Source organism: Rhagoletis pomonella, unplaced genomic scaffold, assembly GCF_013731165.1.
Source record: "Rhagoletis pomonella isolate Grant_MI unplaced genomic scaffold, Rhpom_1.0 Rhpom_scaffold_00009, whole genome shotgun sequence".
Taxonomy (NCBI): domain Eukaryota; kingdom Metazoa; phylum Arthropoda; class Insecta; order Diptera; family Tephritidae; genus Rhagoletis; species Rhagoletis pomonella.
Genome location: NW_023458563.1, coordinates 34,105,339 through 34,131,748, shown reverse-complemented (window position 1 = coordinate 34,131,748; position 26,410 = coordinate 34,105,339). Strand labels below are relative to the sequence as shown.

General features: G+C 36.0%; 2 protein-coding genes and 1 pseudogene across 2 annotated transcripts; 1 reads left to right on the top strand and 2 right to left on the bottom strand.

Annotated features, from left to right (window-relative positions):
• Positions 1–6,049: 6,049 nt before the first annotated feature.
• LOC118745902 lies at positions 6,050–7,161 on the bottom strand (annotated as a pseudogene).
• A 1,370-nt stretch (positions 7,162–8,531) lies between these two features.
• LOC118745492 lies at positions 8,532–10,168 on the top strand. The gene is made up of 4 exons (XM_036478942.1): positions 8,532–8,908; positions 8,968–9,160; positions 9,253–9,432; positions 9,767–10,168. Exons 1-4 carry the CDS (start codon positions 8,823–8,825, stop codon positions 10,166–10,168), a joined length of 861 nt encoding a protein of 286 aa, XP_036334835.1. The 5' UTR covers positions 8,532–8,822.
• Positions 10,169–13,015: 2,847 nt separating this feature from the next.
• LOC118745901 (putative nuclease HARBI1) lies at positions 13,016–14,790 on the bottom strand. The gene is made up of 4 exons (XM_036479559.1): positions 13,980–14,790; positions 13,772–13,919; positions 13,149–13,652; positions 13,016–13,090 (listed from the first exon to the last, which is right to left on the bottom strand). The coding sequence occupies exons 1-3, from the start codon at positions 14,396–14,398 to the stop codon at positions 13,632–13,634; spliced, it is 588 nt and encodes a 195-aa protein (XP_036335452.1). The 5' UTR covers positions 14,399–14,790; the 3' UTR covers positions 13,016–13,090; positions 13,149–13,631.
• Between the last annotated feature and the right edge of the window lie 11,620 nt (positions 14,791–26,410).

Sequence of the window (26,410 nt, the reverse complement as noted above, 5' to 3'; positions counted from 1 at the left end):
GGATAGACGATAGCGAGTTTGGTTGTACCTCATTGAGTTCGTTCGTTTCGCCACTCGTAAACTGTTGGCGAATCGATGACGGCTAATAGGACAATTATCGGGGAGGCTCAAGAGGCCCACAACAAATACTACCGAGAAAATTATTCCCGGACGTTTTCTCGTTACGTATGTAACCGTGACATATATAACCGGCTGTTGATGAGCTCGGACTCGTTTTTAAGCAGTATTTCGGTTCATGACCAAAAAAAGAAAAAATATCAAATCGTTGTCCCCAGACACAATAAAGCTGCTGTTACCCTCTAAATCCGTTGTCAAAGATGTGACAAAGGAATAGTTTGAGGCCAGCGAAGATTCTGAAAGCGAAAACTAATTAACCAATGATAGTGTACACACATTTTATAAATAAAGGTAGTCAATATATTTAAATAGTAAATTATTGGCTAATATATATATTTTATTAATATAACCTATCTGTAATACAAATTATTTCAATTTTACATTTGATAAACAATTTTAAGTAGATAGAGGCAATAAAATATTTTTTGACGCATAAAACTTGAAAATCTACCTATATGCGGTGTTTCCAAGATATTTTAACGCCCTTGAGTCACAAGTATATACAGGTATATTTTATCAATCATACCGATAATGTCATGTATTAAAAGAATTAAAAATGAAAATGAATAAAAAAAAATAAATCAGCAAAATGAATAAAATAAAGTGAAATTAATGTTTAATTTCTAACCTAACCCACATTTGTATGTGTGTAACTGAATCGCCTTTATATATAAAAATATTATGCTAATTTTCGAGCGTGACTCCCTAATCTGTTATTAGAAAAAGAGATTAGCCATGCAAAATTATAATTAAAAATATCTCAGATTAAACCGATAACTTTTTGGTGTCCAACCCAGTTTTATCGATTATACTTGCGAAGAAGAGGAGGAATGTCAAATGTTAAAGTAAATACAAATTTACGCTAGTAAGGAAAATAGGTTTGTAAAGGAATTTTTAATAAAATATTCAGTTAAAATATATTTAAATGGCCTAATATGTGTTGCAAAAAAAAGTGACCACGGTGGCACAGAGAAGAAGTTTAACTTTTCCTCGAGTTGTGTGAATAACAAGCACAACCAATTTGACAGCTAACGAGCTTTGATTGAGATTATATTTATATGTAAACGTACTTTTATGCTTTGCCGTTCGCATATGTATACACATTAAATTTTATGAGTACCTAGTACTCACGCCTTTTTTTTATAAAAACGCTGATGTTCTCAATTTTTTATTTTCTTTACATGTTAAAATGCAGCTAAAAATTTGTTTTTTACATATAATTACTCTGGTATAATTGGGAAACATTCCCCTACATACCTGTCTTGCGCGGCTAGAATGGGCCTAGTGCCCGAAAATATGCTCTCGAAAAGAGACTAGTAAAATTTAAACTTTGATACTGAACGATTTACGCATTGTCATGGGTTGGAACTTGTTACCAGGGGGTTTCTGGGGTTGCTAATTTGGGATCTGAAGTCAGTTTTTTGAAATTCAAAATGGCGGATCCAAAATGGCGGTCTATTTTTTTTTTTAAATGATTGGATTGGTTCGAAAACCGGCACTCGAGAGTTTTTGTGGTCGCCGATTACGAATCTGAAGTCATTTTTTTTTATTCAAAACGGCGGATCCAATATGGCGATCAAATTAAAAAAAAGTACTAAAATTAAAACGTTGATACTGAACGTTTTAAACATTGTCAAGGGTTAAAACACGTTTCCAGTGGGTTTCTGGGGTTGCTGATTCCAATCATTTTTTTTAAAGTTGGTCGCCATTTTGGATCCACCATTTTGAATTTTGAAAATCTGACATCAGATTCGTAATCAGCAACCTCAGAAACACACTGGAAACGTGTTTTAACCATTGACAATGTTCAAAACGTTCATTTTTAATATGGCAAAATAATAAAAAAATTTAGAACATCAGCGTTTTTATAAAAAACCGACCACCGCGACCTCTAAGAAAACTCTTTTTTTCAAAATAAAAAAATACGTGTCTCTTTTTTATAACAAATAACAATATTCTGATGTAGCGTTTATGAATTTCCAAAAAGAGTGGTTATATGAACCTTTTCGCAGTTTTTTACCAATTGGTCCCCGAGGAGTACTTTGTGTGCATCGTTTTCGTTTTGCGCGCACGGCAACACTTACCGTGGGGAATTTCGCCTGATGATTACAAAAAGGTCTTCTCGAGGATAAAATTTATGTAATTGTGTTATTTATGAACAAAATGTAGGTTAAGTATAATATGAATGCTTAATTAATAATAATCAGGGTTGTTGTGGAAACCAAGTCAGATTGGTTTAACTGTCAGAATTACAAACCAATTCTGATTTTTAATGGTGTCGCAGAATCTGATTGGATTTTCCTATTTTCGAACATACGTAAAACCAATATTCGAATCAGCTGTGACAAAACTTGTAAATTGCAAATTTCCAAAGTATTCTATAAATTTTAGATATAGAACAAGTTTTAAAGGTCCATTTAAAAAAATAATAAGATGATATAATAAAATGAGTGCCGCTAAGGAAGAAAGCAGTGGAAAAGTAAAACGAAGATTTTAAGGGATCACAGTAATCCGCTTGATGTCCCAGGGTAATTGTAAGTGTAACTTACCTTGCATGTACATATTTACATGCTAAACTAAACTTATTTTACAGATTTATTACCCAATATCGATTAAATAAAGACGCATTTGTTATGGTTTGAAATGTCATAGCATCCCATTTGCAGTCCTCGACGATTCCGCCTACGATTCAATTAGAGGCAACTTTGCGCTTTTTAGCAGAAGAAGCCTACCAACGGGGAGTGGGACGTGATTCAAGCATCAGTTTGGCAAGAAGCACGGTGTCGCAGACTTTAGCGCAAGTTATGTACCTCTTAGAGAACCACATTTGCGGCCAATGCGTAAAGTTATCTCTGGATGAAAATGAAAAGTTGAGGTCAAGAAATCACTTCTTTGGAAAGTACAAAATACCCGGAATAGGCGGTTGCATAGATGGTACGCATGTAAAAATAATAAAGCCACCTAACGACGAGCATTTGTATTTGAACCGAAAGGGATATTTTAATCAGCCCTATTCTGCATTTCGATTACGTTCCCGCATTCCGCTCCGCAAGAATCGAACTTAGGTATTCTGCGTTCCGATCGAATCGAAAGAGGAAGAGGAAGAGAGAAAACATCTTTCGAAATCAGCTGTTTGCCTAGGAATGTGTGAAATCGAAACAAAACAAAGAAATATTGGCTACCAAAATATAGCAGCTTATGAAGTTGGAGTTTGTAAATATTTTAAAATAACTAAATATATCTAGCATCACTGTAATTTAAAAATAAAAATTCGTTAGCTCTTAATTTAAGTGGAAACATAATTATAAGAATGAAATCCGTAGCCGCGGCGTTATTGCTTGAAGAGGAGGACGATTGCTGATGCGCAAGTTGAAAGGCGGAGATTTAGGGACATGTTTGATCCTTCTCAGATGAGTGAAGAGTAATAAGAAATTCATCTTGAACTGTATTACTCATCGCTCAAATCCAGTGAAATTATAAACGTTGTTTGAGCACTCCACAACATTTGCATTTACTACAGAGTGGAGGATTTGAACGCAAATGAATCCCATTTTGAAAGCCGTCAGGACGAGGGGAAGAACAAAGCTTACCCTTCCATAGAAAATCGAATTCGAGACAACATACACACCTCTTTTTATAAAAGGTTAGTAAAAACGAGTGCAATAATAAAAACATCTTTTTTATATAACTTCACATTTCATGTATATATGTATGTATGTACATATGTACATCTATTAATTTTATACAAAAAGAATTCATTGTATTCAGTGCATTTCACAGTCTTATTTATAGATAACTAGCTTTTACCCGCAGGTTTCACCCCACGTCTTTATACAAACATGAAAAACAATTTATGTAAAGATGTTGTATTTTATTTCTGCTCTAATTTTACTATAGGATAATACTGAAGGACAGTTGTATAGCTTGTGTGTTATGTAATGAAATGTAATAATAACTTTTTGACACAACAGGTGTTTTTATTTACATTAAAATATCTCCAATAAATAATATATCGCATATGTGAGGTTGCATGAATTATTTTCTAGATAGTAAAAACACTCATATTTCAAAAAGGTTCTCTTTTTTATAAAGCAATCGCATCAAGTATATTTCAGGACGAATGGATAAGAATTGAGCCAAGAGCTTGTGTGTGCAAATCCAGTTTTTGGCAGCAAAGGTCAGTTACGCGGTTTTGCACTTTAAAGGACGATATGTATGTAAGTAATAGTAGAAATACCAATGTTGTAATATTAAAATTTTAGCTATCTAATTTCTTTGGAATAATAACTAATATTATTTCACAGCATGTTTTTAATACTTCGAAGCCTCTATTAACATAAATGCATTTTCAAATGCAATTACCACAGATTTTATTTTCGATAAAGTTTTGGGTTTTGCTTTAAGGGATTCTCGTTTATTGTCATTGCAAAAGCTAAGCGAACTGGAAACTGAGTCCTGTAAATTCGAAAGGCATATCAGAAAGAATTAAAAGGGCCATGTAAATTGTGGTTCCGAAGTTATGACTGATACAAAATTCAACGCCTGTGTTATGCGCTACGCCCCCTTTTACAAACTCATTTATATAAACATACCTAACTATAAGCACCACGCCCCCTTTTAAAAACTCATTTATGTATACCTTACTATAAGCACCTATGTACCATAGATATGTCTGCATACCAAGTTTCACGTTTATGTGACTTATGGTTCCGAAGTTATAGCTGATTAAAAATTCCACGCCTTTGGGATGTGCCACGGCCCCTTTTCCAACTCCGCCCATTTTTCCCATGAGTATGGAATTAATTTCGTTTATTACGACACCATGTTCCAGTACTCTACCGCAAATATTTTAAGAGATATACAAAATGAAAATTTTAGTTAGTATGGGAGGTGCCACGCCCCCTTTTCCAGTACTGCCGATTTTTCTCTATGCCTATAAACAAGTGTCAAAAGTTTCATGCGATTCCGTGTCGCGGTTCAAAAGTTATAAGGTTATAAACAAACGGACATTCACATTTATATATATAGATGACAACATAAACGCCTGGACTTCCTCTTTGAAAACCTCGCGCAATATCCCTTTTGGTTGCCATTATTTGAGCCAATTTTTCGTATTGCCCGTGTTACCGCTCGCGAATGCACTGAAATCGAGAAAATTCATTTATGATGGCTTTTACAATCACTATGAAATTTAAACCTCATAATGGTAGATCTATTGTCTAACGATCTACAGTGCAACCTTTTAACACATTCCAACAATTGCTGTACAGAAATTGCTGGAGCGCGTACCGATTTTGAGTGAACGATGCTTGAGATGCGCGGTATCCCGGTTCAAGTCACGATGCATTTATTTGGAACATAAGCGAAGCAAAACAATATTTTCGTGCACAATACGAGAGAGGTGATCGTTCATCAAGGTTGCTGAGTGATTGTGGGTATGGAATTGAATCATATTTACTAACACCTTATAGAGATGCGCGGTTTAACTCTAAGGAGCATAAGTTTAATATGGCTCATGCATCTGCGCGAAATATTGTAGAACGGACAATCGGAGTGCTGATAAGCCGTTTTCGCTGTTTGCTGAGTGCATTACATTACCGTCCTGAAAAAGTGGTTAAAATTGTGAACGTTTGTTGCGCCCTACACAACATCTGCAGGCATTATAAAATTGAATGTAATCTAGAAGAAAACGTATTTCGTGCAAGTGCGCCTAATGAGGACAATGAATTTTCATCGGATAGTGGAACAATGCAAAGCGAAGGCCGTAGAATAAGAGACGAAATAGCCAATACCTTGTAATTCAAGTAATTTATTAATTATTTAACTTTTTTCTACGAACATATATTTAAAAATTTAACAGTCTTCATGACTAAATGAAAATAAGTTTTAAATTTTAAAACTAAGGCACTAAAAAGATAATTCACAACCACTTTCGTTAAAGTACTATTCTTATGAGGTAATCACTTGTTTATAGTTTGCCTTTTGTGTTCAAACTTTAATATTTCGAGATCCAGTTCTCTTTTAATCTAAGTTTTTCCGCAAGAGTTCTTATTATTCGTGTACCAATACTTACGAATTCGTATTTCACTTATGTTACAGCTTTTGCGACGGAGTCGTTACTCTTTTCAATTGTTCGGTAGATACGTCTCAAGCTGCTTGCATTTTCCTTTTGGATATTTATTAGTTCATCGAGCTTTTCGTTTGTTTCAGTTTTTCCATTAGTATCGTCGTCCAAAAATCTTTTTAAGCGGTCCGATGTGCTCTCCGATTTTTGCCTTTTCGATGCAATGCAATTGTTTGCATTTTCAGTTTGTCGCTTTTGCGATGTGGAGAGCATATCGTTGTCCACATCCTTTTGCCTATTCGATGTACTACAATCGCTTGAAGGTTCTGCTTGGCGCTTTTGCGATGTGGAGGGTATATTTATGTCCACATCCGCCCCTACAACTGCGTCACTTACACATGCATTTACTTATTTACCCTCCACTGTCTGCGCAATGCCACATAAACGCACAATGGTTTCCTCTGTTTGGGTCAGCTGGTATTTGGAAGAGGGTCCACCCCCAGTTGCCGCCTCTCCATTTTGTTGTGAGCTAGTTTTCTTTTTATCTCGCTCTTCCACTCAGTAATAATCTAAATAAATACAAATTTGTTTGAATGGCAAGTTTAATTTGCACTGAAGTTTATTAAGTGCAGAGTTATTTACCTTTTTCCACCCATTAACATCCTTGTGCGGAGGACCTGCACCATTAAGGGATTCAGTTAATTCCTGCCATAACGAATCTCTAAAAGGCTTGTCTCGTTTTGTAAATGCTCTTAAAATATCCGGATTTTTTTCCATAAATTCAATGATTATGGCATTTTGCGTTTTATTCTTATGTTTCCCACTATTTGTGTATTGTATAAAAAAAATGTAATACATGTTAAGAAAATGAAATAACTTATTTACTTACATTGTTTCAAAGCGTCTAACAGCAAACCAAAATAATTTAAAACGCAATTTGAACGCATTATTCAAAATCTTTCATTGATGAGCGCCTTGATTTGTTTCTGATAGCAAAATCGATAAAATTGGTTTTCATGACGCCGAATAACGATAACAATTCTGATTCGAACATAAAACCGATAATATCAGAAGTCATGACATCTACTACATTTTTTTTATCGATTTCAATTCTGATTCCGACAACAATCAGATTCCACAAAAACCCTGAATTTCAATAGTTAAGTACATAATTAACGCTTGTGTTTCTATAAACTGGCAACTCACATCGTATTTTTTATTAAAAGACGTGAATTTTGTGTATTTATCCAAGAAAACTCTAAATTTCCGAATATATTTAAATCTTTATTCCAAAAAAACAAGGTTTGGTATAGAGACTCCAATGCCTGCCAGCGCATTCGCCCAGACAGCTCATTAAGCACACCCAAGCTTGAGCGGAACTCCTCAAAAATACTTAACATCAAAGTGTAGAATATAACAAATATGAATCATACACACATACAATAGCAATTGCTATGAATTGCTACCGTACAAATTCAAGACACGCATTTGGTTGGAGAGTGCGTTGGTTATGGCGGTCATAAGTTCAGCCAACACATTCAGTGGTCCATCACCAGGAGCTGTTCCAATATCATGAGTAAATTTTAGTGAACCCCACAAGCCACTGCCTCTGGCTACAAGCTGGATATCTGAATATTGGAAAATAAATAGCAATTATCTTTTTAGAATGATAAGAAAAGTGTTTGTTTACAAAATTACCTGTGCCACTCTGCCTTGGTACGGTTGTTGCTCCATTTCATACCACAGTAATTTTGTATGCAACTCTGAATCAGCAAAATTTATGCTCCTTCTCATTATCAACCCTGATCAGATTTTACGCACGAGGAGTACTCAAAAAGGTTTATTACTGTATATACAAGGGACCGTAATCATTATGAGTTTTATCAAAAAAATTAACATTTAATCATTATTTTGAGATTTCAATACTTGCGATCAATCATAATAATCACATTTTGAGTTTATTTTATTGCTCAGAAAATACAATCATTTATTGAATTACATTTTTTTGATCAAAAATAAAACTCATATTTCGAGCGTTATTTTTTTGCTCTCAAGTAATAATTATTTTGTGAGTTGTTTTCTTTTCGATCATAAATAATCATTATATTATGAGTATTATATTTTTGATCAGAAATAATAATAATAATTATTTTTTTTAGTTTTATTTTTTTCATCAAAAATAATGCTTATTCTTTGAGTTTTATTATTTTGATCGAAAATAAAACTCCTTTCTTGAGCGTTATTTTTTCTTTCAGAAATAAAAATTAACTTTTGTGTTTTATTTTTATTTTTGCAGATCGAAAAACTCAAAACGCCTCACTTCACTTAAACTTAACTCACCACACCTCAACTCACCTTAACTTAACTCACCACACCTCAACTCACCTTAACTTACCTCAACTCATCTTAATAACGGCGTTTCCACAACAACCGAATCACTCTCAATTATGAACGGCGAATTCGTGTTTCACTTAGCATCTCTGCTTCTTGTTCTTTGCTTTTGTTTAATGTTTACAGCCCTATTCCGGTTTTGCAATAGAATGACAATTGATCATCCTTCGTTGTCGTGATTTTGTCATTGTCGTTGCACGTTGACATTCCTAACAAAAAATGACAAGGGAAAAGCTTTTGTCAACTTACCATGCATGGTGAAAAGTTGGTTGTTGTAGAAACAGCTGGTCAACGCTATTATTTGCAAAAAAATATGAGCGGCGAAACACCAGAGAAGTGAGTACTTGTGTGAAATAGATAAATTCGTATATTTATGACATTTATAAACATTTTAGACGTGCAAAATATGAGCGGACGACGCAGGAGCAGCTGCAATTTTATGTGCAGTTTTGTAGGGAGCATCCGGAGCTGCAGAAAGGAAGAAATAATCCGAGCTCCTCAAAACTGATACAAACACTTTGGACGCAGATGGCTGACAGCCTAAACGCCATGCGTGGTCCCACCCGCTCCGTAGCAAAGTGGAAAGATGTAAGTTTTGTATATTTACATGCATACATATGTATGTATTTATATCTTTCATTTATGGATGAATACATTTGCATACACACATTATTTCGCAGATATTAGCGGCGTGGAAAAACCAGCTACGCTGCAGAGCACGAAAAGTGCATGTGGACGTAACTGGAACCGGTGGGGGACCACGGACGGCAGACATCTCTGATTTCGAACAACAGGCGCTTGAAACTTTTGGGGCGGCGGCAGTATACGGACGAGCAAACATGGGTACATTTGGGCATGAGGTATGTGAGTTTCCTTGAAATACATATCTACGTGTCTGTAATGTATTTAAGGGGTACTGTTTAGTTATTTGTACAACGGTTTTGAGTTGCTGTGCTCAAACGCGTGAACCGAATCAAATAACTTTTACACACACTTGTAGACAAGAGTCTACACTTTATTAAAAAAAAGCTATATCTGTGCTCTATTTTTAATAATTTGGGTTTGAAATATGGTATTGTCCCCCTCCCTATTCACCCCCACACCAAAATCGTTGTACAAATAAGTAAAAACTTGCCTATTTAAGGGATCTAGATATTCATACATAACATTTGCCAAACTATAATGTTTCATTAGGAACCACTATGCAGCTCTCAACTAGATATAACTGAAACAGATCTAATTGAATCAGATGTAATTCAGACCGAGGTTGTCAATTCCAGTGAGTTGGTGACTTGCGAGAGTTCAGCACCGCTTTCGGCACCGCAGAATCCTAATTCTGAGGCAGCCGCCTTAAATGACTTGCTAACTGTCCCACCAGGTGTAACAGGCTGTAACCCACGAGCAAGAACATCGCAAACCGTAACAAGTTTAAATGCTGCCCTTAACAGCCTCCAAATTAAGGATGAAAGGGAGGCAAGTCAACACGAAGTGCTCATCGCCACTCTTCATCTGCTGAGCACAGCCGTAAACCAGATGACCGTGGTGTTGGAAAAGCTTAATGCTAAGCTGGACCAATATCCAATTATATATCCTTAAGCCTAGTATTCCTTTAGGTTGTGCACTTACTTATAAGAATACATACATATGTATGTATGTATATTGATATGAAAATTGGAAATTGTAGAACACATAATTATATAATTAAATTTCATACATGTACAAGGATGCTTTTAAGAATTTATTGCACTCATATTTACATTCTTACATACATAAACAAAGTTATTTATTACTGTTAGATATATAAATGTATGCGCAACAGATGTAAATCTGTTTATGTGTGTATAGAAGAATGCAAATATGTGTGCAATAAATTCTTAAAAACATATCCTTGTACAAGTATGATATTTACTTAAATAATTATTTGTACTACAAATGCCATTTTCATATCTATATACATCAGTGGCGGATCCAGCAGGGGGGTTTTGGGGGTTAAACTACGTGTCAGTCAGTGGCGCATATGTATGTATAATATGGCGTATATGTATTAAAACAACCCACTGATATACATACATGCATCAAAAACTAGAACAAATATGTGAGTACAAGACTGAATTCGAAAATCTATATGTACCTTACTAAGTGCTTACTTATTTCCCAAGTGGGACGTTTATGTTTATGCATATATTTGTGTTATGTTTTTATTTTTTGTTAAAAACAAGTACAAATATGTGAGTACAAGACTGAATTCGAAAATCTATATGTACCTTACCGATGAGCTTACCAATTTCCCCAGTGGGGACGTTTATGTTTATGCATGTATTTGTGTTTTGTTATTTTTACTTATGTACATACATTATACACAAAACGGGGTTTCAGACAGGGCGACTCCCTTTCATGTGACTTCTTTAATCTGATGTTGGAGAAGATAATAAGAGCTGCAGAACTGAACCGCTCAGGAACAATTTACTACAAGAGCGTGCAATTGCTGGCTTATGCCGATGACATCGACATCATCGGTAACAAAAACCGCGAAGTCTGTTCTGCCTTTTCCAAGTTGGATAGGGAAGCAAAGCGCATGGGTCTGGTGGTAAACGAGGACAAGACGAAGTATCTCCTGTCATCAAACAAACAGTCAGCACATTCGCGCCTTGGCACCCACGTCACTGTTGACAGTTACAATTTCGAGAAAGTAGAGAATTTCGTTTACTTGGGAACCAGCATTAACACCGATAATAATGTCAGCATTGAAATCCAACGTAGAATCACTCTTGCCAACAAGTGCTACTTTGGACTGAGTAGGCAATTCAGGAGTAAAGTCCTCTCTCGACGTACGAAAACCACGCTCTATAAGTCACTCATCATGCCCGTGCTGGTATATGGCGCAGAAGCATGGACAATGACAACATCCGATGAGGCGGCTCTTGGGGTGTTTGAGAGAAAGATTTTGCGGAAGATTTACGGTCCTTTACGCGTTGGCGACGGCGAATACCGCAGACGATGGAACGATGAGCTGTATGAGCTTTACAACGATATGGACATAGTGCAGCGAATTAAAATACAGCGGCTCCGCTGGCTTGGCCATGTCGTTCGAATGGACACCGACGCTCCAGCTCTGAAAGTATTCAACTCGGAACCCGCTGGTGGTAGCAGAGGAAGAGGGAGGCCCCCACTGCGATGGAAAGATCAGGTGGAGAAGGACTTGGCTTCACTTGGCGTTTCCAATTGGCGTCAGTTGGCACAGAGGAGAAACGACTGGCGTGCTTTGCTGAACTCGGCCAAAATCGCTTAGGCGGTTACAGCGCCAAAAAAAGAAGAAAGAAAGACATACATTATACAAAACAGAACTATGAATTTGTATACATACATGATACTTTACTACATTATATATGTATATCGCATATCGCCGTCGTTCTTGCAGAATGACCAATACTGTGCCAATACTTTGTTCCGGCAGTGTAGGTTTTATAAATATGAAATTGAATTGGTTTTGCATTGGTGTAAAAAAAAAATAAAAAACATAATCTACACTAATTATATAAAGAGAAGTCCCATCTTTTTATAAGAGGTGATCTCGCAAACGGCTGTACCGATTTTTTTGAAATTTTGGACACCTTTCTCCCATACATCTCCCATACAAATCGAATTTTACATACCGCATATCTCTGGAAGTATTTGTGGTAGAGTCCTGGAACTTGGTATGGTATCAATCCCACACTCATGGAGAAAAGTGGGGGATATTGGAAAAGGGGGCGTGGCGCCTTCCAAAAATATTGAAACTTTACTGGAAATATATATATACTGGAAACATATATGGATACCTTTATATATATACCTTTTTATGCAAATGTTGTTGTTAAAATGCTACTTTGAGCTATTAAATATGTTTGTACATCGTAACATACAATGTGTAACTAAATGTGCAAAAAAGGAACTTGAAATATATGGACAATTTTTGTAGTTTAAATTTTAAATTTTTTATTTAAAACATTAATACAAAAAATGGTTATATACTAGGGTATAACCGTTTTACTTAAATCTATTAGCTTTAATTCGCATTTCAAGCTTTGCATAAAAATTATAAAGCACTCAACACCAGAATTTAAATAATAATAAAAATAGTGGTAATAATAATAGTAATTAATAATAATAGTAATAATAATAATAGTAAATAATAATAATAGTAATTAATAATAGTAATTAATAATAATAGTAAGTAATAATAGTAAATAATAATATTAGTAATATGTAATAATAATCAGTAATTAATAATAGTAATATGTAATAATAATAGTAATTAGTAAAAGTAGTGATGAATAATAATAGTAAAAATAATGGTTATATGTAATAATAATAGTAATATGTAATAATAGTAATAGTAATTAGTAAAAATAGTATTATGTAATAATAATAATAGTAATAGTAATATGTAATAATATTAATAGTAGTAAGTAATATTAATTAAAACCAAAAATCGTTAAGGCTGCAAACGCGCGGTTACATCGTTGCTGAATTATTAAACTGAAAAAACAAGCATAGAAAAATAAATGCATTGGTAACATTCTTCCGGTATGCATACCTTATAATGAAGATATATATCTTTCTCTAATTCTCGCACCCTCTCTCAAATTAGCATTTTCTGCAGCTTCGTTAGTAGCAACATCCTCCTCAAATTCGTCTAGAGCTTCGAAACCCAAGTCTGCAGCAACGCCGTGTTTCAAAAGAATGTTGTGGAGGATTGCACAAGCGTATATAATATTCCCGGCTCTCTCATGGGAATAATGCAGAATGCGGTGCTTTGCTAAGCACCGAAATCTTGATTTCAGAACACCGAAAGCTCTTTCTACGCAATTTCGAGCCTTTGCGTGTAGGGTGTTGAATTTCACTTCTTTAGCATTCGGTGGCTCTGCCACTGGAGTTAGAAGCCATGGTTCCAGTGGGTAACCCTGATCCCCTAACAACCAGTTATCGCACTGGCTTCTATGTGCTCTTAGAAGATGAAGGCGTGTTGGGGATGTAGTCCAAATACCAGAGTCGTGGCAGGATCCAGAAAATCTTGCATTTATAGCCGATGATCACATACCTATTGAGAAAGAAAACTGTATAATAATGTATTCGATTTCTTACAGAATTTTCATTGCTTTGAAATTTTATTTAATTTATCATTTACCGTATGTAAAAAAAAGATGTAGTAATACTTACAGCCTCTACGTGAATGCTGTAGAAACCTTTCCGGTTCATATACATGCATAGAGGGTTACTTGGGTCTGTTGATGATGGAGCGACTATGCCTATGTGCGTGCAGTCAACAGCACCTATCGTTCCCTTGATCTTAAATGCCGTATAAAAGCTGAAAGTAATGATATAACATACATTTTATTTACCTTTTTTTAAAAATTCTATTTATTACCCCTTTTTAACATCCAAGACCTCATTTGAAGTTTTGGGGAACTTTATTTCGCCGCCCTTAACATCCATTATTATCTTTGAGATGTTATGAATGGCGCGCGACACCGACGGCTGGCTCATCGCAATTTGGAAGTTGTTTCCTACACACTTCTGGTATGAACCATGTGCGTAGAAATACAGGCTCCCCAAAAATCTTATTATAAAAGGGATGGCGGATTTCTGAGGGTCGCGTGGTTCCAATTGTTGCATTAGTTCGCGACAAAGTGATTTAGGAAAGCGAAAATTCTGGATAAAAACTATCTCCTGCATCGAAAACGGGTCGCTGTCGTCCCTGAGCTCCCTCAAAAGTCGCTTCCTTTCCAGGTTTTGCTCGTCTTCTACAAGCACGGCTGCGCAAATAACTAGAATTTGTTCTGCCATTGAAATGAGTATTTTTTATATTTTTTTCACAAATTTATTAAATCGTCGCACTTTTTATATCAACACAAACATATGTTTTTGCCTTGTCACCTGCCCAAAAGGTCATGACAATAAAAATGACAATTGGCATGATTCGAGCTTTTGAATTTTGCTGAGAATACCAAAAAGCTGCAATTGTCATTTTTATATCAATTGTCATCGCGGTGAGTTTTGTCAGTGTGGCGGAATAGGGCTGTTAATGTGCTGTTAATTGTGCATTTCAACGGTGGAGAAAAAATTTGCAGTGGTTAATTAGCTAAATCAATAGTTTTAACCATATATGTAGTACTTCTATATTGGCAGTAAGCTAACTTCTCAATGTGTAAGTATTCCGAAATCAAAGCGAGACAGTCTAGTACTGTTTTTATCAATGTATTGTGTACTTGAGTGCCGTTTTTGTTTATGTGTTGTGTACATGTTTATTTATAAACGTTTGTGTTCCTTTTCTTTCGTACGTGTTTATCGATATATCTGTACTGTAGTGTTTTCGGACGGTACTAGCTCTTACTGCCAATATAGGAGTATTACATATATGGTTTTAACGAATATAGCTATTTTTTTCAATGTTTGTGCTGGTGGGGATGTGTGTGGTCTATGTGTTTTGACAGCCGTTATCGATAAAAATTAGAGAAGACAACGATTTGTTCTTGATTCGCATGTTGATTGGATCTGAATCACCCACGAATGAAGTGATTCGCTCTCAAAATTTTGTATGGCGAATTATGTGATTCGGTTCGTAATAGGGGCGCCAATCACGAATGAGAGAGCGAATTACGAATGGGAGAGCGAATCACTTGGCGTGGAAACATCGTTTAACGCAACTCGCCTCAACTCACCCAACCTAACTCATCTCATAGAACTCATGCCACGGTTCCGCGGAAGCTAAGTTCGTGAAAGTCTTGACGAAACCCCACTAAACTTATTGTTAGTTATGTTATATTAAGTTCGAAACATGCAACTGTCAGGATTATTTTGATTAAAATCAGGGACCGTAAATAACAGTTACTTTTTTCAACAGCTAAACTTGGCCAGATATTTTTAAGTTGAAAATAAAAGTCCTTTCCTAATAATAAACACACCGCTTATCCAAATTAAACAAGTGTGGTATCAACTGAAAGAGGACTAAAATAGCTTTAAAACTGAAATATTTAAACGAGGAAAGCCATCAGAAAGCCAGCTATTGAAAAATATTTAAATAAAAAATGTTTTTTAATTACCATAGAACAAACCTTGGGTCAGGTATATGCATTTCCTTTGTATTAAATTATAAAGAAAAATGTAAATAGAAGTGGTAGCCTTCGATCTTTATTTCTGTTAAAAAGCTATTTAAGTACTCTTTCATTTGGTACCAAATTTGTTTGATTTGGATAAGCGGTTTGTTTAATATCCGGAAAGACTTTTATTTCGAAATTAAAAAATATCTGGCTAAGTTTAACTGTTGGAAAAAATAACTGCTATCTATGATCCCTGATTAAAATTAATTAAGAGAACTTTAACTTCAGAACCACGGCCCAGGCGCACAAATCTTTTTACACCAAAGGTTGGAAATAAAACAAATTTTGCCTTATTTCCTATTGCTTATTTATACTATTTGTACAAAAAAAAAAACAGTTTACTGGCAGAAGGGAAAAGAACTTTGTTTATTCCAAAAATACAATTAAACCAAGGCAAATGGAATAGGTAGTATCAGTATAGCAGCTGATTTGATTTTTTTTCAAATTATTTGTTCTCGAAAATGTCAAATATTTTTAATTTATTCTCATAAAATGTCTAAATTGTTAAAATCTATTTGCATGTGAACCTTTTCCCATACAAAACCAGCGATTGATTAGCAGCTTTTGGAACGCTCGCCCAACTCAGCAGCACAACCGCTGGTTACTGGGCCTGGCACAGAATGGATCAATGCTTCGAGAAGCAGACCAATTTACTAAGAAAGAAAGTTGCAACAATTTTAATTTTTAAGTTCTTTTTTCTATTTCAAAAGGCACTCTTTGATGTAGAAGAAAAAAATCAGAACAGTTTTTGACACTTTCGATACCAGAAGCAACAACAAAATACAGGCAAATGTTGTTTTTGCTCAAATGCTCTAAACCTGTTTGATAGGCGTTGAACTAAACAAAAAGTGTGATATAATTCATATGAAGAAAGTAATATTCACAAAATATTTTTACTTATGAAAGGTTATCAAAATATAGGGAAAGCATCGTCTTTAATAACTGCTCGTCATATTGGACATAGCGCTTTTCTATGAATTTTATCTGCTTGCTTTTTAATATGTTCAAAACATTGCTGGAAAACCTTAAAATGTTTGCATGGAACAGTTTCGCAATAAGCAGATGAAGTAATAAAACGGCTTTCTCGCTTTTTTTTCTGAAGTTCGGCTGCCTTATAGTCACATTTTATAGGCAAATTTTCAAATAAGGCAGTGGCACCTGGTAAATTCCACTACGGGTGGGATGCATGCAATAACACCATACACAATAATTCCCATTACTTGGACATTAAAAAGCAGTTTCAGAAGTGAACTAGTGTTATTTTATTATTATAATTTTTTTCTAAACGGTTATAATGCCACCAGAGCATAATTACGAAAGGAGGGGAAGGGGCGGGGGACGCGAGCGCGACGTTGAACGCGGCGCGCCGTGGGGTGGCGCGCGAACGCGGACCTCCTCGACGCTGGGCACTTTCAAAATTGTATACTTACAAATCCGTTCATTTAACTTGTTCATTACTACTTTTTGTCAAATGTAACTGGGCGACTACCTACATATGTGCACTATTTTGCTTTATTACTCAAATTGTTAAGTTTAAAGTTGGTCTTATTGCACAACGAGAAATGAAATAAAGCAAATTTGTGTTATTTCACATTCAATTAGCAACGAAATTTCAAAAAATCATTTTTGTAAATTGCACTTGTTATATAAAACAAGTAATTTTTAGCAAAAAAAAAAACCGACTTCAACTCTCATATAAAAAATATATATATATATATATATATCATGATCCACTGATCGGATCTTAACCAGATTAGTATGGGACCACCTCTGAGACACTACCTTTCCGATGCAAAAAGTTATCGAAATCGGTTGACGTGGTCCAAAGTTATGCGGTAACATACATAAAAAAAAAAAAAAAAAGATTCCGACGAACTGATAACCTCCTCCTTTTTGGGAAGTCGGTTAATAAACCGCAAAAGTTGTCTCGGAAAAACTCTAAAGTGAAAAACTTTGATTTATATGGTTTATATTAGGCGTGTTTTATTCAACCATCACAAGCAAATAGCTAAATCTTGGTCAAATAAAACGAAATTAGCTTATTTCCTATGTTAGCCTAATTTTGATAGTTGTTTGACTGCAAATAGTGTCAAAGTAAGTTTTAGCCTCTTTCTGATTGGCTGAAGGAGAAAATTTCTGATGCTGAATGGCAATGCCTCTTGTTCAATATACAAGCCAAGATAGCTTTTCATAAGCCAATATAATTATGTTGGGTAAGTCCTCCATACAAAATAAGCTAAAAGCTTAAATTTCTGGACAAATAAAACACGGCTATTATAGAACGAACTTTATTAGGTTTGTTCCACAAGCTACTCGAAGTCACTTCGAGTTACACACACGAGTTCCACAAGTAAGATTTAGAGTTTATTTGATATACGCTGACAGTTTGAACTTTTCTTTTCTGCAAGTGGATAGCTTGTGGAGCAAACCTATTTTCATAAATGATTAACGCGAAAAATTTTTCATGAAAATTACCGAAACCGAACCGAAATAAATGAAATGAAATAATTGTGAATATTAGAACAAGGTATTCACTTTCATTTGTCGCCTAGTGTATATCTATAACTAACTGTTAACAGATAAATCAGAATGAATTAAAGTTTTGTAACGTAGCTTCGCCCACGCTACAATAACATACTCGACATCACCCTAGCGTACCTTTCAACTGCACATATATACCAATATATAAACATACATACATACTGGTAGACGTACACACAAACTAACATACCAACGTGGACTAAAAGCACCCCGATGTACAATACATACATGCATACATACGCACACACGAAGCTGGCATGGTAAGCACATACAAATTTCGCAAACGCCAACTTGGATAATAATGCGCACCAACATATGGAAGAAATTCGCTACACAAAACACATAACGCGGAATAAGCCCACTCACTTCTCAAACAGCTCATACAAAACCAAAGCTAAAGCTGCCAGCACGAACTCAACCAGCATCAGTTGTCCGCATGAACCAAAAATACAAGATCACGCGGGCAGGAGAGTAGCCCGTTAGAATCGCATTTAGGAAAAAAGTTTAACGATTTTGACAATAGCTGTTTGTTTACATTTCTTCATTGTTTACAATTTGGTTGTGGCTTTTTACTGCAATTTTCTTCTTTTTCGCCTGTGACAACATGTGTACACATAAGGTAAAGAATAATTTAACACAACGGCGTGATTTATAGAAGAATTTGCATAATAAAAATGATTATTCATGCGTTCAACAATTTCGCGGTTTTCTCCGTTCTCTTCGTTGTTTACTTCTTACAACAAAGATGGCGTCGAGATTTCGGCAGTTAGAAAATAACTTTTTTCGTTCTTTCCTTCCCGCGTGATCTTGTGTCTTTCGTTCATGAGTTGTCCGTAGGTAAGCACGGAGCGCATCTTGGCTTTCCTCCTCGGAGGATGACTGATTTAGTAAAGGCAAAAAGTAATTAATAATCGGTTAATCGAAAGCATTCGATTAATATTTGCAATTAATCGTAAGAAATTAACCTATTAACCGGTCGTTTCGACTAAAATGCAAAGTTACTAAAAACCATTTACATTAGTTATAAAAACTGCATGTTTTATTTAAGGATACATTTCTTGTTAAAATGTGGAAACTTGTGCCTTCAATGCAGTGCGGATACAATCAAGAAAACTAAAAACGAAGGGGGAGAATAAATAAAAACATGCAAAGTAGTATACCATGCGTTATACACCCCGTGTCAGAATTATAAGCGCAACACAACAATGTTTTCTTTGTTATTTAATTTTAGTTATTTTTTTTAATATAGTTTATCCTTTGTCAAAAATCGTAAAAATAAAAACAATGTAAAACTTTGTGCAATATTAAAAAAATCAACAAACAAAAAAAACAAATTTTAAGCCTTTTAATAAGGTTTCTTAAAAAGATTTTCAGTATGCAGTTTTGTAGCCCATTAAATTTTTGTATAAAATTGCAAGATTGAAGTATCTGGCACTTGCCATTGATTTTTGGCGATTTTGTTTTTGTTGTCGGTGTTGCCTATTTGCTTTCATATAAAAAAAAAAAACATCGAACATACTTTGTATGGAAGAAAATGTAAAACACCGCCTTTGGAAATTAAAATGAAAATATGTGCAGGTTGTGATTTTTTAGTTTCTGCTTAGGTTAAACTAAAAAAATTGTCAGAATACGAGAATGTAAAGTCTCCCAACTCGTAAAATTATACGTATGTACGTATGTACCGAGTAGAGGAGATACTTGTATTTAGGGATAAATCGATACAAGTAAATCCAAGTACATACTCAATACTTTTCTCAACTTACCAAGTATTTTTTTACTCGATACTTTTTACTGCGATCCAAGTAGGTATCGAAAAAAAATACTTGTATCGGAAGCGCAAAACTTATTATGCTTCAGCATTTTCTTTGAAAAGCACTATTAAAAAATATTTCCTCCAGTAAGTACGAAAAAATGCATCACTTAAAACTTTTAAGGGAAATGTAACTCTTCTCGATTTATGTGTATGTTTGCAACCTTGTTTTGTGAAAAGCTTGTCCCACTAAATATTTTTAGAAAGGCAAAAAATAATATGGCGACCCTTTTTTCGCCAATGAATCCATTTTTTTCGACTTTCTGAAAATTCGCAACGGCAACACTGCGTTGTTGCGTCATCTGTTGTTGGGTCATCTGTCCCTTGCGAGAGGCTTTTCTCAAAAACAGATACTACAAAAACTATATTAAAATCTCGAAACCGCCTTTCAGGAAAACACTTGGAAAAGTTGATGTTTTTAGGAAATATAACAAAAAAGGAGTTATTTTGTTAAACTCATTTTATATGAAAAACTTTATCTATTCATCTTGTAAAAATTTATTCCATTGTTTTTTGAAATCAAATACTATAGACAAATAATAGTTGTCTTAAATTTTTGTCTGAAAAATTATTAAAATAATCTTGTAAAAATGCATATTTTTTGTGAAAAAAAAAATACAATTACTTTGAAAAATATGCAAAATCGTAGTCTATGTACAAGTACTCGATACCTTTCCTTTACTGAGTAGGTATCGATACCTTGTTTGATACATGGACAAGTACTGATTTGAGTAATACCTTGATGGTTATCGATTTATAATATTATTGAACGGTAAGTACGTAGTTTTTTTTCATACATTATTGTTAATCGCTCGATTAAGCGAAAGGAAAATTTCGATACAATTAAAACGGTTACCGAATGAAAAAAACCGATTATAATCGGTTATTCGAATAATCGTGCCATCTCTAGACTGATTGGTTGAAGAGGGCTGCCAGGGGGGAATACCCCTCAGGCAACACTCCAAAACCATTATGGGCTAGACCCATTTTTGGATACGGTCTCAAGCAGACAGGGGGCGTGGTCCATTTGGGCTTGCCTAATTCCGAGCACCCCTGCCTGCTTGCGATACCGCGCGGCTAGCGGGCGCTGAAGGGGAGCGAACCACTTCCCTGCAGCGCCTAGCGGCCACGAATACATACGGGGGGACTGGGCAACCTTTCGATGCCCTGGGGGGACCGCACTAATGATCAGTTGTCCGTAGTTGTCCGTATCACCAATCTGGACAGCCAGCACCGCTACCGCCCTAAGGCCGAGATCACTACCGAGGACCGCCCGCTATTCACCGTCATCTGGGGCCGCCGCAATAATCACCCCCACCGCAGGGTCCCGCACCGCTGCTCTAATCACCGGGGGCCGCTACTATTACTACCGCCCCAAGGCCGACATTTCTACCGAGGACCGCCCGTTATTCACCGTCATCCAGGTCCGCCGCAATAATCACCCCCACCGCTAGGGCCCGCACCGCTGCTCTAATCTCCGGGGGCCGCTACTATTACGGCCGCCCCAAGGCCGAAGCTACAACCGTGGGCCGCCCGCTATCATCACCGAGGACTGCGAAGCGCATTCGCCCTTCGCCACAATCAGGGCCGCATACAACACCACTGCGGGAGGTCGCTGCCGCCCTCATCATTATATGGGCCACTGCCAACGACACCGCTAAGGCCGCCACCACTACTGCAAGGGAACTGCAGACAGCCGTCGCAGACGCCGTCACAACCGCCGCGACTGCTCTCATTGCCACGATCTTCACTACGACTGACGCGTACCACTCAGTGTTGCCGTTTTAGCCCTTTGGTGCCTAGATTTAGCTACCACATACTTTTTTTGGCCACATAAATTTAAAATTGCCCCTAACCCTTTGGAGAATTTATTCATACTGGGCATGAAAAAGTTGTATATGCTTAATTTGATCTATTTTTTTTTGGCATATATGTAAGAGATGAATTTTTAAACTAAGGAAGACTGACATATATGTTTTGTATGTTCCTTACGTTTTTATACATAATACTGTATAAGTGTTAGGGCTGTTTTTTAGCTTATCTATTAACGATTTAACTATAGTTTAAAATATATAAGCTTACCGCCCTTAGGGCCAGTTTTTCAGTGCCAGATTAAACTCAGATTAAGTAAACTGGGTTTAAATTGAACAGCTGGCTGACAGTTCACTGGCTGATCTTAGTTTAAACAAGCCAGATCGGGCGTTTAAACTTAGTTTGAACCACGGCCGTGCACTGAAAAACTGGCCCCTAATATGCTTCATTAGTTAAATGGCCCATCAAGTCGATTGACCGTGTATGCTCTTGTGGTGTGATTGTACCAGCTGCTGGTGCGACTTCAATAACTACTTGAAAATTTTATGATTGTACCAGCGTGCTGGTGTCGTGAGTGGTGAAATTAGCTAAATTTGCTAATAAAAAAATATTTTGGCGGAAATTTAGAAGCTGTGTTTGTGGAATATTAAGTTCACGATATTGCAGTTGTGAATTAAAAAAAAAATGTTTAACAAAATGGTAGAAAAATTATTAAATTTCGGCTCAAATCCAGCGTTGCCGTTTTGGTCCAATTGGACCAAAATTGGTAGCTTCATTCTCCTTTGGTAGTTTGGTTGGTTCGATAAAGCTTTTGGTAGGCAAAAATGTTTTGAAAAGTCAATCAAAATGAGCATTAAAATTTGTTCACTTACTTTGCGTTTACACGTTGAAAACATTTCTTTCACTTATAAGTTTTCTTTGTTTTTCCAAATTTTACTAAGCACACAATTTTCTGCAAACAAAAACTGGCTTCCCAAAGCTATGATCGATCAGCTGTTGAAATTGAACAAAAATTTGTTTATCGTCTGGAAAGAAAAATTGGTGATAGGCAATTTCCAAAGTGTGAGTGTATGCAAATTGAAACAAAATTTGGAATTTTTTTATTGAAATGCATAAAATCTCAGATTTTGTTTTTTCAAACATAAATATTTTTTGATATGAATAGAATTAACTCAAAGGTTTTTACATACATTTATTACAAAAGTTTTTTACGCAATACGTTAATTATTTTATTTAAAAGCCCGAATTGGTTTTGTTTAACTTTAAATATTGGTATGAATGAACACCGTAAACGATATTATACTGTAAATTTGTGTAGCTAAAACGGGGTGTAAATTCAAGAAATTTCGTTTTAATGATGAACAAAAATTTGGTAGATTGGAAACTGATTTGGTAGGCATTTTGGTACCTAAAACTAAACTCCAGTGGCAACACTGCTCAAATCATTTCGATCTTTCCTCGACCTCATTTGTAAAGAAATAAATATTGTACCAGCATGCTGGTAAGTTATATGCTTCGATCTTGATGGTACAATCACTTGATCGATCCAGCAAGCTGGTGTCGTATATTTCCCCTTTTATACGAAAAGGTTTTTGGTTGGATAAAATATTCGCTTTTTTCCAGAGTTCATTGTTTTTCTATACCATTACTTATTGAAAATGATTGCGTGTATACTTATATATGATTATGTAAGTAAAGAATTTTAGCTACCATTTTTAGCCACAACGACTTTTTTTATCTCTTTTTTAGCCCTTTTTTTAAAGGAATTTGGCTACCACTATAAATGCTTCGTGGCACCACTGGTACCACTGCCAATCTGCTGTCATCAGTAGCACTCCCGTCGCCGTACAATTACCCACCGAATAATCTCCGACACCGACTGCCGACTCTCTCTCTCTATCTTCCGCTCTCCCCTTACGACAAGTTGCTGGCATTCTAGATAGCCGCGTGTGTGTGTGGGTGTGTTCGACTTAATACACAAATAATTGTGTTTTATTTGGTGGGGGTTAGTGGGACCTTCGCTGGACTCTGGAGCGGCTGAGCATATCTCAGCCTTCGACAAAACCCACCTCATACTTTTATGGCCTTATTCATAAAAAATAAAGTAGGTTTAAAAAGCTTTATGAATTGACGTTTTCATAAATTTTTCAATTTATAAACCTTTTTTAAAACTATTTATTTTTTTATGAATAAGGCTATTAATCTAAAGATATTAATTTACTTTTTGAATTCAGCTATATAACTTCTTATTTGCATTCATATATGCATTTATTGGCAAGAGAGCAGAGCTCAAACCTAGCAAGCAGAGAAGTGGCTAATCGAAGGGGGGGACAAATACAAATGAGATATCTTAGCAATAGACGTCATCCTGAGCCACAGCTGCGATCATCTCTATTTTAGAGTTGCTTATTTTGGTCAAAACAGTGCTTTTTTGACCTGAGTTGCATTAAATAGTTTCAAAAACTTAGTAGTATTTGTTGTTCAAATGGTAACATATATGCCCAAAAACTTGAAAAATATTAGATGATTGTTTTTTAAAAATGCTATTTATAAAATTTCGTTTTGATTTCGACACTAGAAATATTCATATTATAAAAGTTTAAAGCTTTTAAAAGGTACGTTAGAATGCAACAATGTGCTTGAATTTGTTTGCATCTTCGTCAGATTATTCGTTTGCAGACTCGAAAAATGGCGAATAGCCATCAAAATACATGATTCAAAATATACATCTTTCACTGGACACACAAATTGGGTGGATGCAGCAAAATTCAGCCCTAATGGCCAGTTAATTGCATCGTGCGGCGACGACAAGCCATTAAGAATTTGCGATACATCTTCAGGCGAATTTGTGCGAACGTTAACCGCGGAAAGAGGTATGGGACGACAGCTGGCATGGCATCCAGACGGTAATCTGGTGGCTTTAGCATTAAGTTGTAACCGCGTTAAGATATTTGACATAGCCGAAAGCGAGCTAATACAGTTGTATCAAGTGCAGTCGGCGCCGGTGAATAATGCTGCATTTCACCCAAGTGGAAATTTGTTGACTGGCGGCGATGACGATACAATAACATTGCTTGATTTATTAGAAGGTCGACCAATTTATTCACTAACTGGCCGTACTGGCAAAGTTTGCGCCGTCGCTTTCTCTCCAGATGGTAGACATTGTGCTTACGCGGGCGAGGAGCGACAGGTAATTTCTGCTTTGTGTGTGAAAAACTTATATAATATACATTTTTTCCCCATATTCAACAGTTGCTCGTTTGGAAATCTAATTTGCATACATGTGATGCCAATAGCTTTCGCAACAAACAACCCAGTTCTCAAAAAGTCCAAATTGACTTTAGTCATAACTCCGCCATAGACAAACCAGTTGCTGGAGCACCAAAAGTCAATATACTACAAGAGAGCCATCTCCAAGCAGCTTCACCACACCACACCGTCAACACGAGTCGTGGCTGCTATCAGCGTTGCCACAGACACATTTTTTTCCTACCAAAATTACCTACCATAACCAACCAAAACCTACCAAACATTTTTTACAGTTTTAATATTTTTTTTCAATGTCAAATTTATTAAAAACATAGCTAACATAACATTTAGTAAAACTAAAACACAGCTAGTACAATGAAAACAAATTAGCTGCGTATAACGATTCATTTTACTGTACATACATACATATCGTCATTAGATACGAATAAAGACGCGAGCTCAAAAGTTGACAGCGAAAAAAGACGCGTAAAAAAATTTCGGCGTAGAAGAACTCTTAACATAGGCGAGGGCAAAGAAAGACGCGTTAACCTCTTTGACGGGGAAGAAAGACGAAGAAGACTTATTTTCGCGGTCAATTATGTTTGCGAGTATACGAATTCCCCAAAGAGTTTTTCCGGACTGATGTTGAATCCAACGCGTCTTTTTTCGCAAGACACCCGAGCGTCTTTATTCGTGTCAAGTGACTATATTATTATTATTACTTCGGAGATACCCGCGTTGCGACCTAAGAAGATATATTGTGCTAAATCCTAATTGTAATCGCTCCAATATTAGGCTATTTAAAAAGCTCAGCACTTTTGATGAAACCATGTTCCAAATTTTAAATGGAGAAGACAATCCTTCCCCATGGTGCATCAATATACTATTTATGCTTCGTGGACAGGCACATAGAATATACTCTGGGGCTTCCTTCAACGGCCCACAAAACCTACAGTCAGTCTCTAAAGAAAGACCCTTTAATTCAATCGGTACGTTAACTTGCAGTGTGCTGTCAGATAACCAGTAAGAGTTTTAAGTTCAAGGAATCTTTCGGAGTTCCTCCTGAAAAGTTATGAATCTCTTTGATTGTCTTATTCCCTTCGACTTCCGCCAGTGTGCAGCAATTCCCAGCCAGCTCCTAAGTAGGTCTGCAGTGTATTCTTTAGATGTACCGCAAAAAGGCTTGGAACTATGCAAACGCATTTGGGCTCCACTCTTTGCAAGACAGTCAGTCCTTTCGTTGCCTTCAAACCCTTCATGTCCCTGAACCCTCCACAGCGGTGGGCT

Excerpts from the sequence above, each read along its gene's own strand:
- LOC118745492 (XM_036478942.1), top strand. The coding sequence starts at position 8,823 with ATGCATGGTGAAAAGTTGGTTGTTGTAGAAACAGCTGGTCAACGCTAT. Across the intron at positions 9,161-9,252 it reads CCGTAGCAAAGTGGAAAGAT|ATATTAGCGGCGTGGAAAAA; the intron begins GTAAGTTTTGTA and ends ATTATTTCGCAG. Across the intron at positions 9,433-9,766 it reads TGGGTACATTTGGGCATGAG|GAACCACTATGCAGCTCTCA; the intron begins GTATGTGAGTTT and ends ATGTTTCATTAG.
- LOC118745901 (XM_036479559.1), bottom strand. The coding sequence starts at position 14,398 with ATGGCAGAACAAATTCTAGTTATTTGCGCAGCCGTGCTTGTAGAAGAC. Across the intron at positions 13,920-13,979 it reads GTCTTGGATGTTAAAAAGGG|CTTTTATACGGCATTTAAGA; the intron begins GTAATAAATAGA and ends CATTACTTTCAG. Across the intron at positions 13,653-13,771 it reads ACAGCATTCACGTAGAGGCT|GTATGTGATCATCGGCTATA; the intron begins GTAAGTATTACT and ends CTTTCTCAATAG.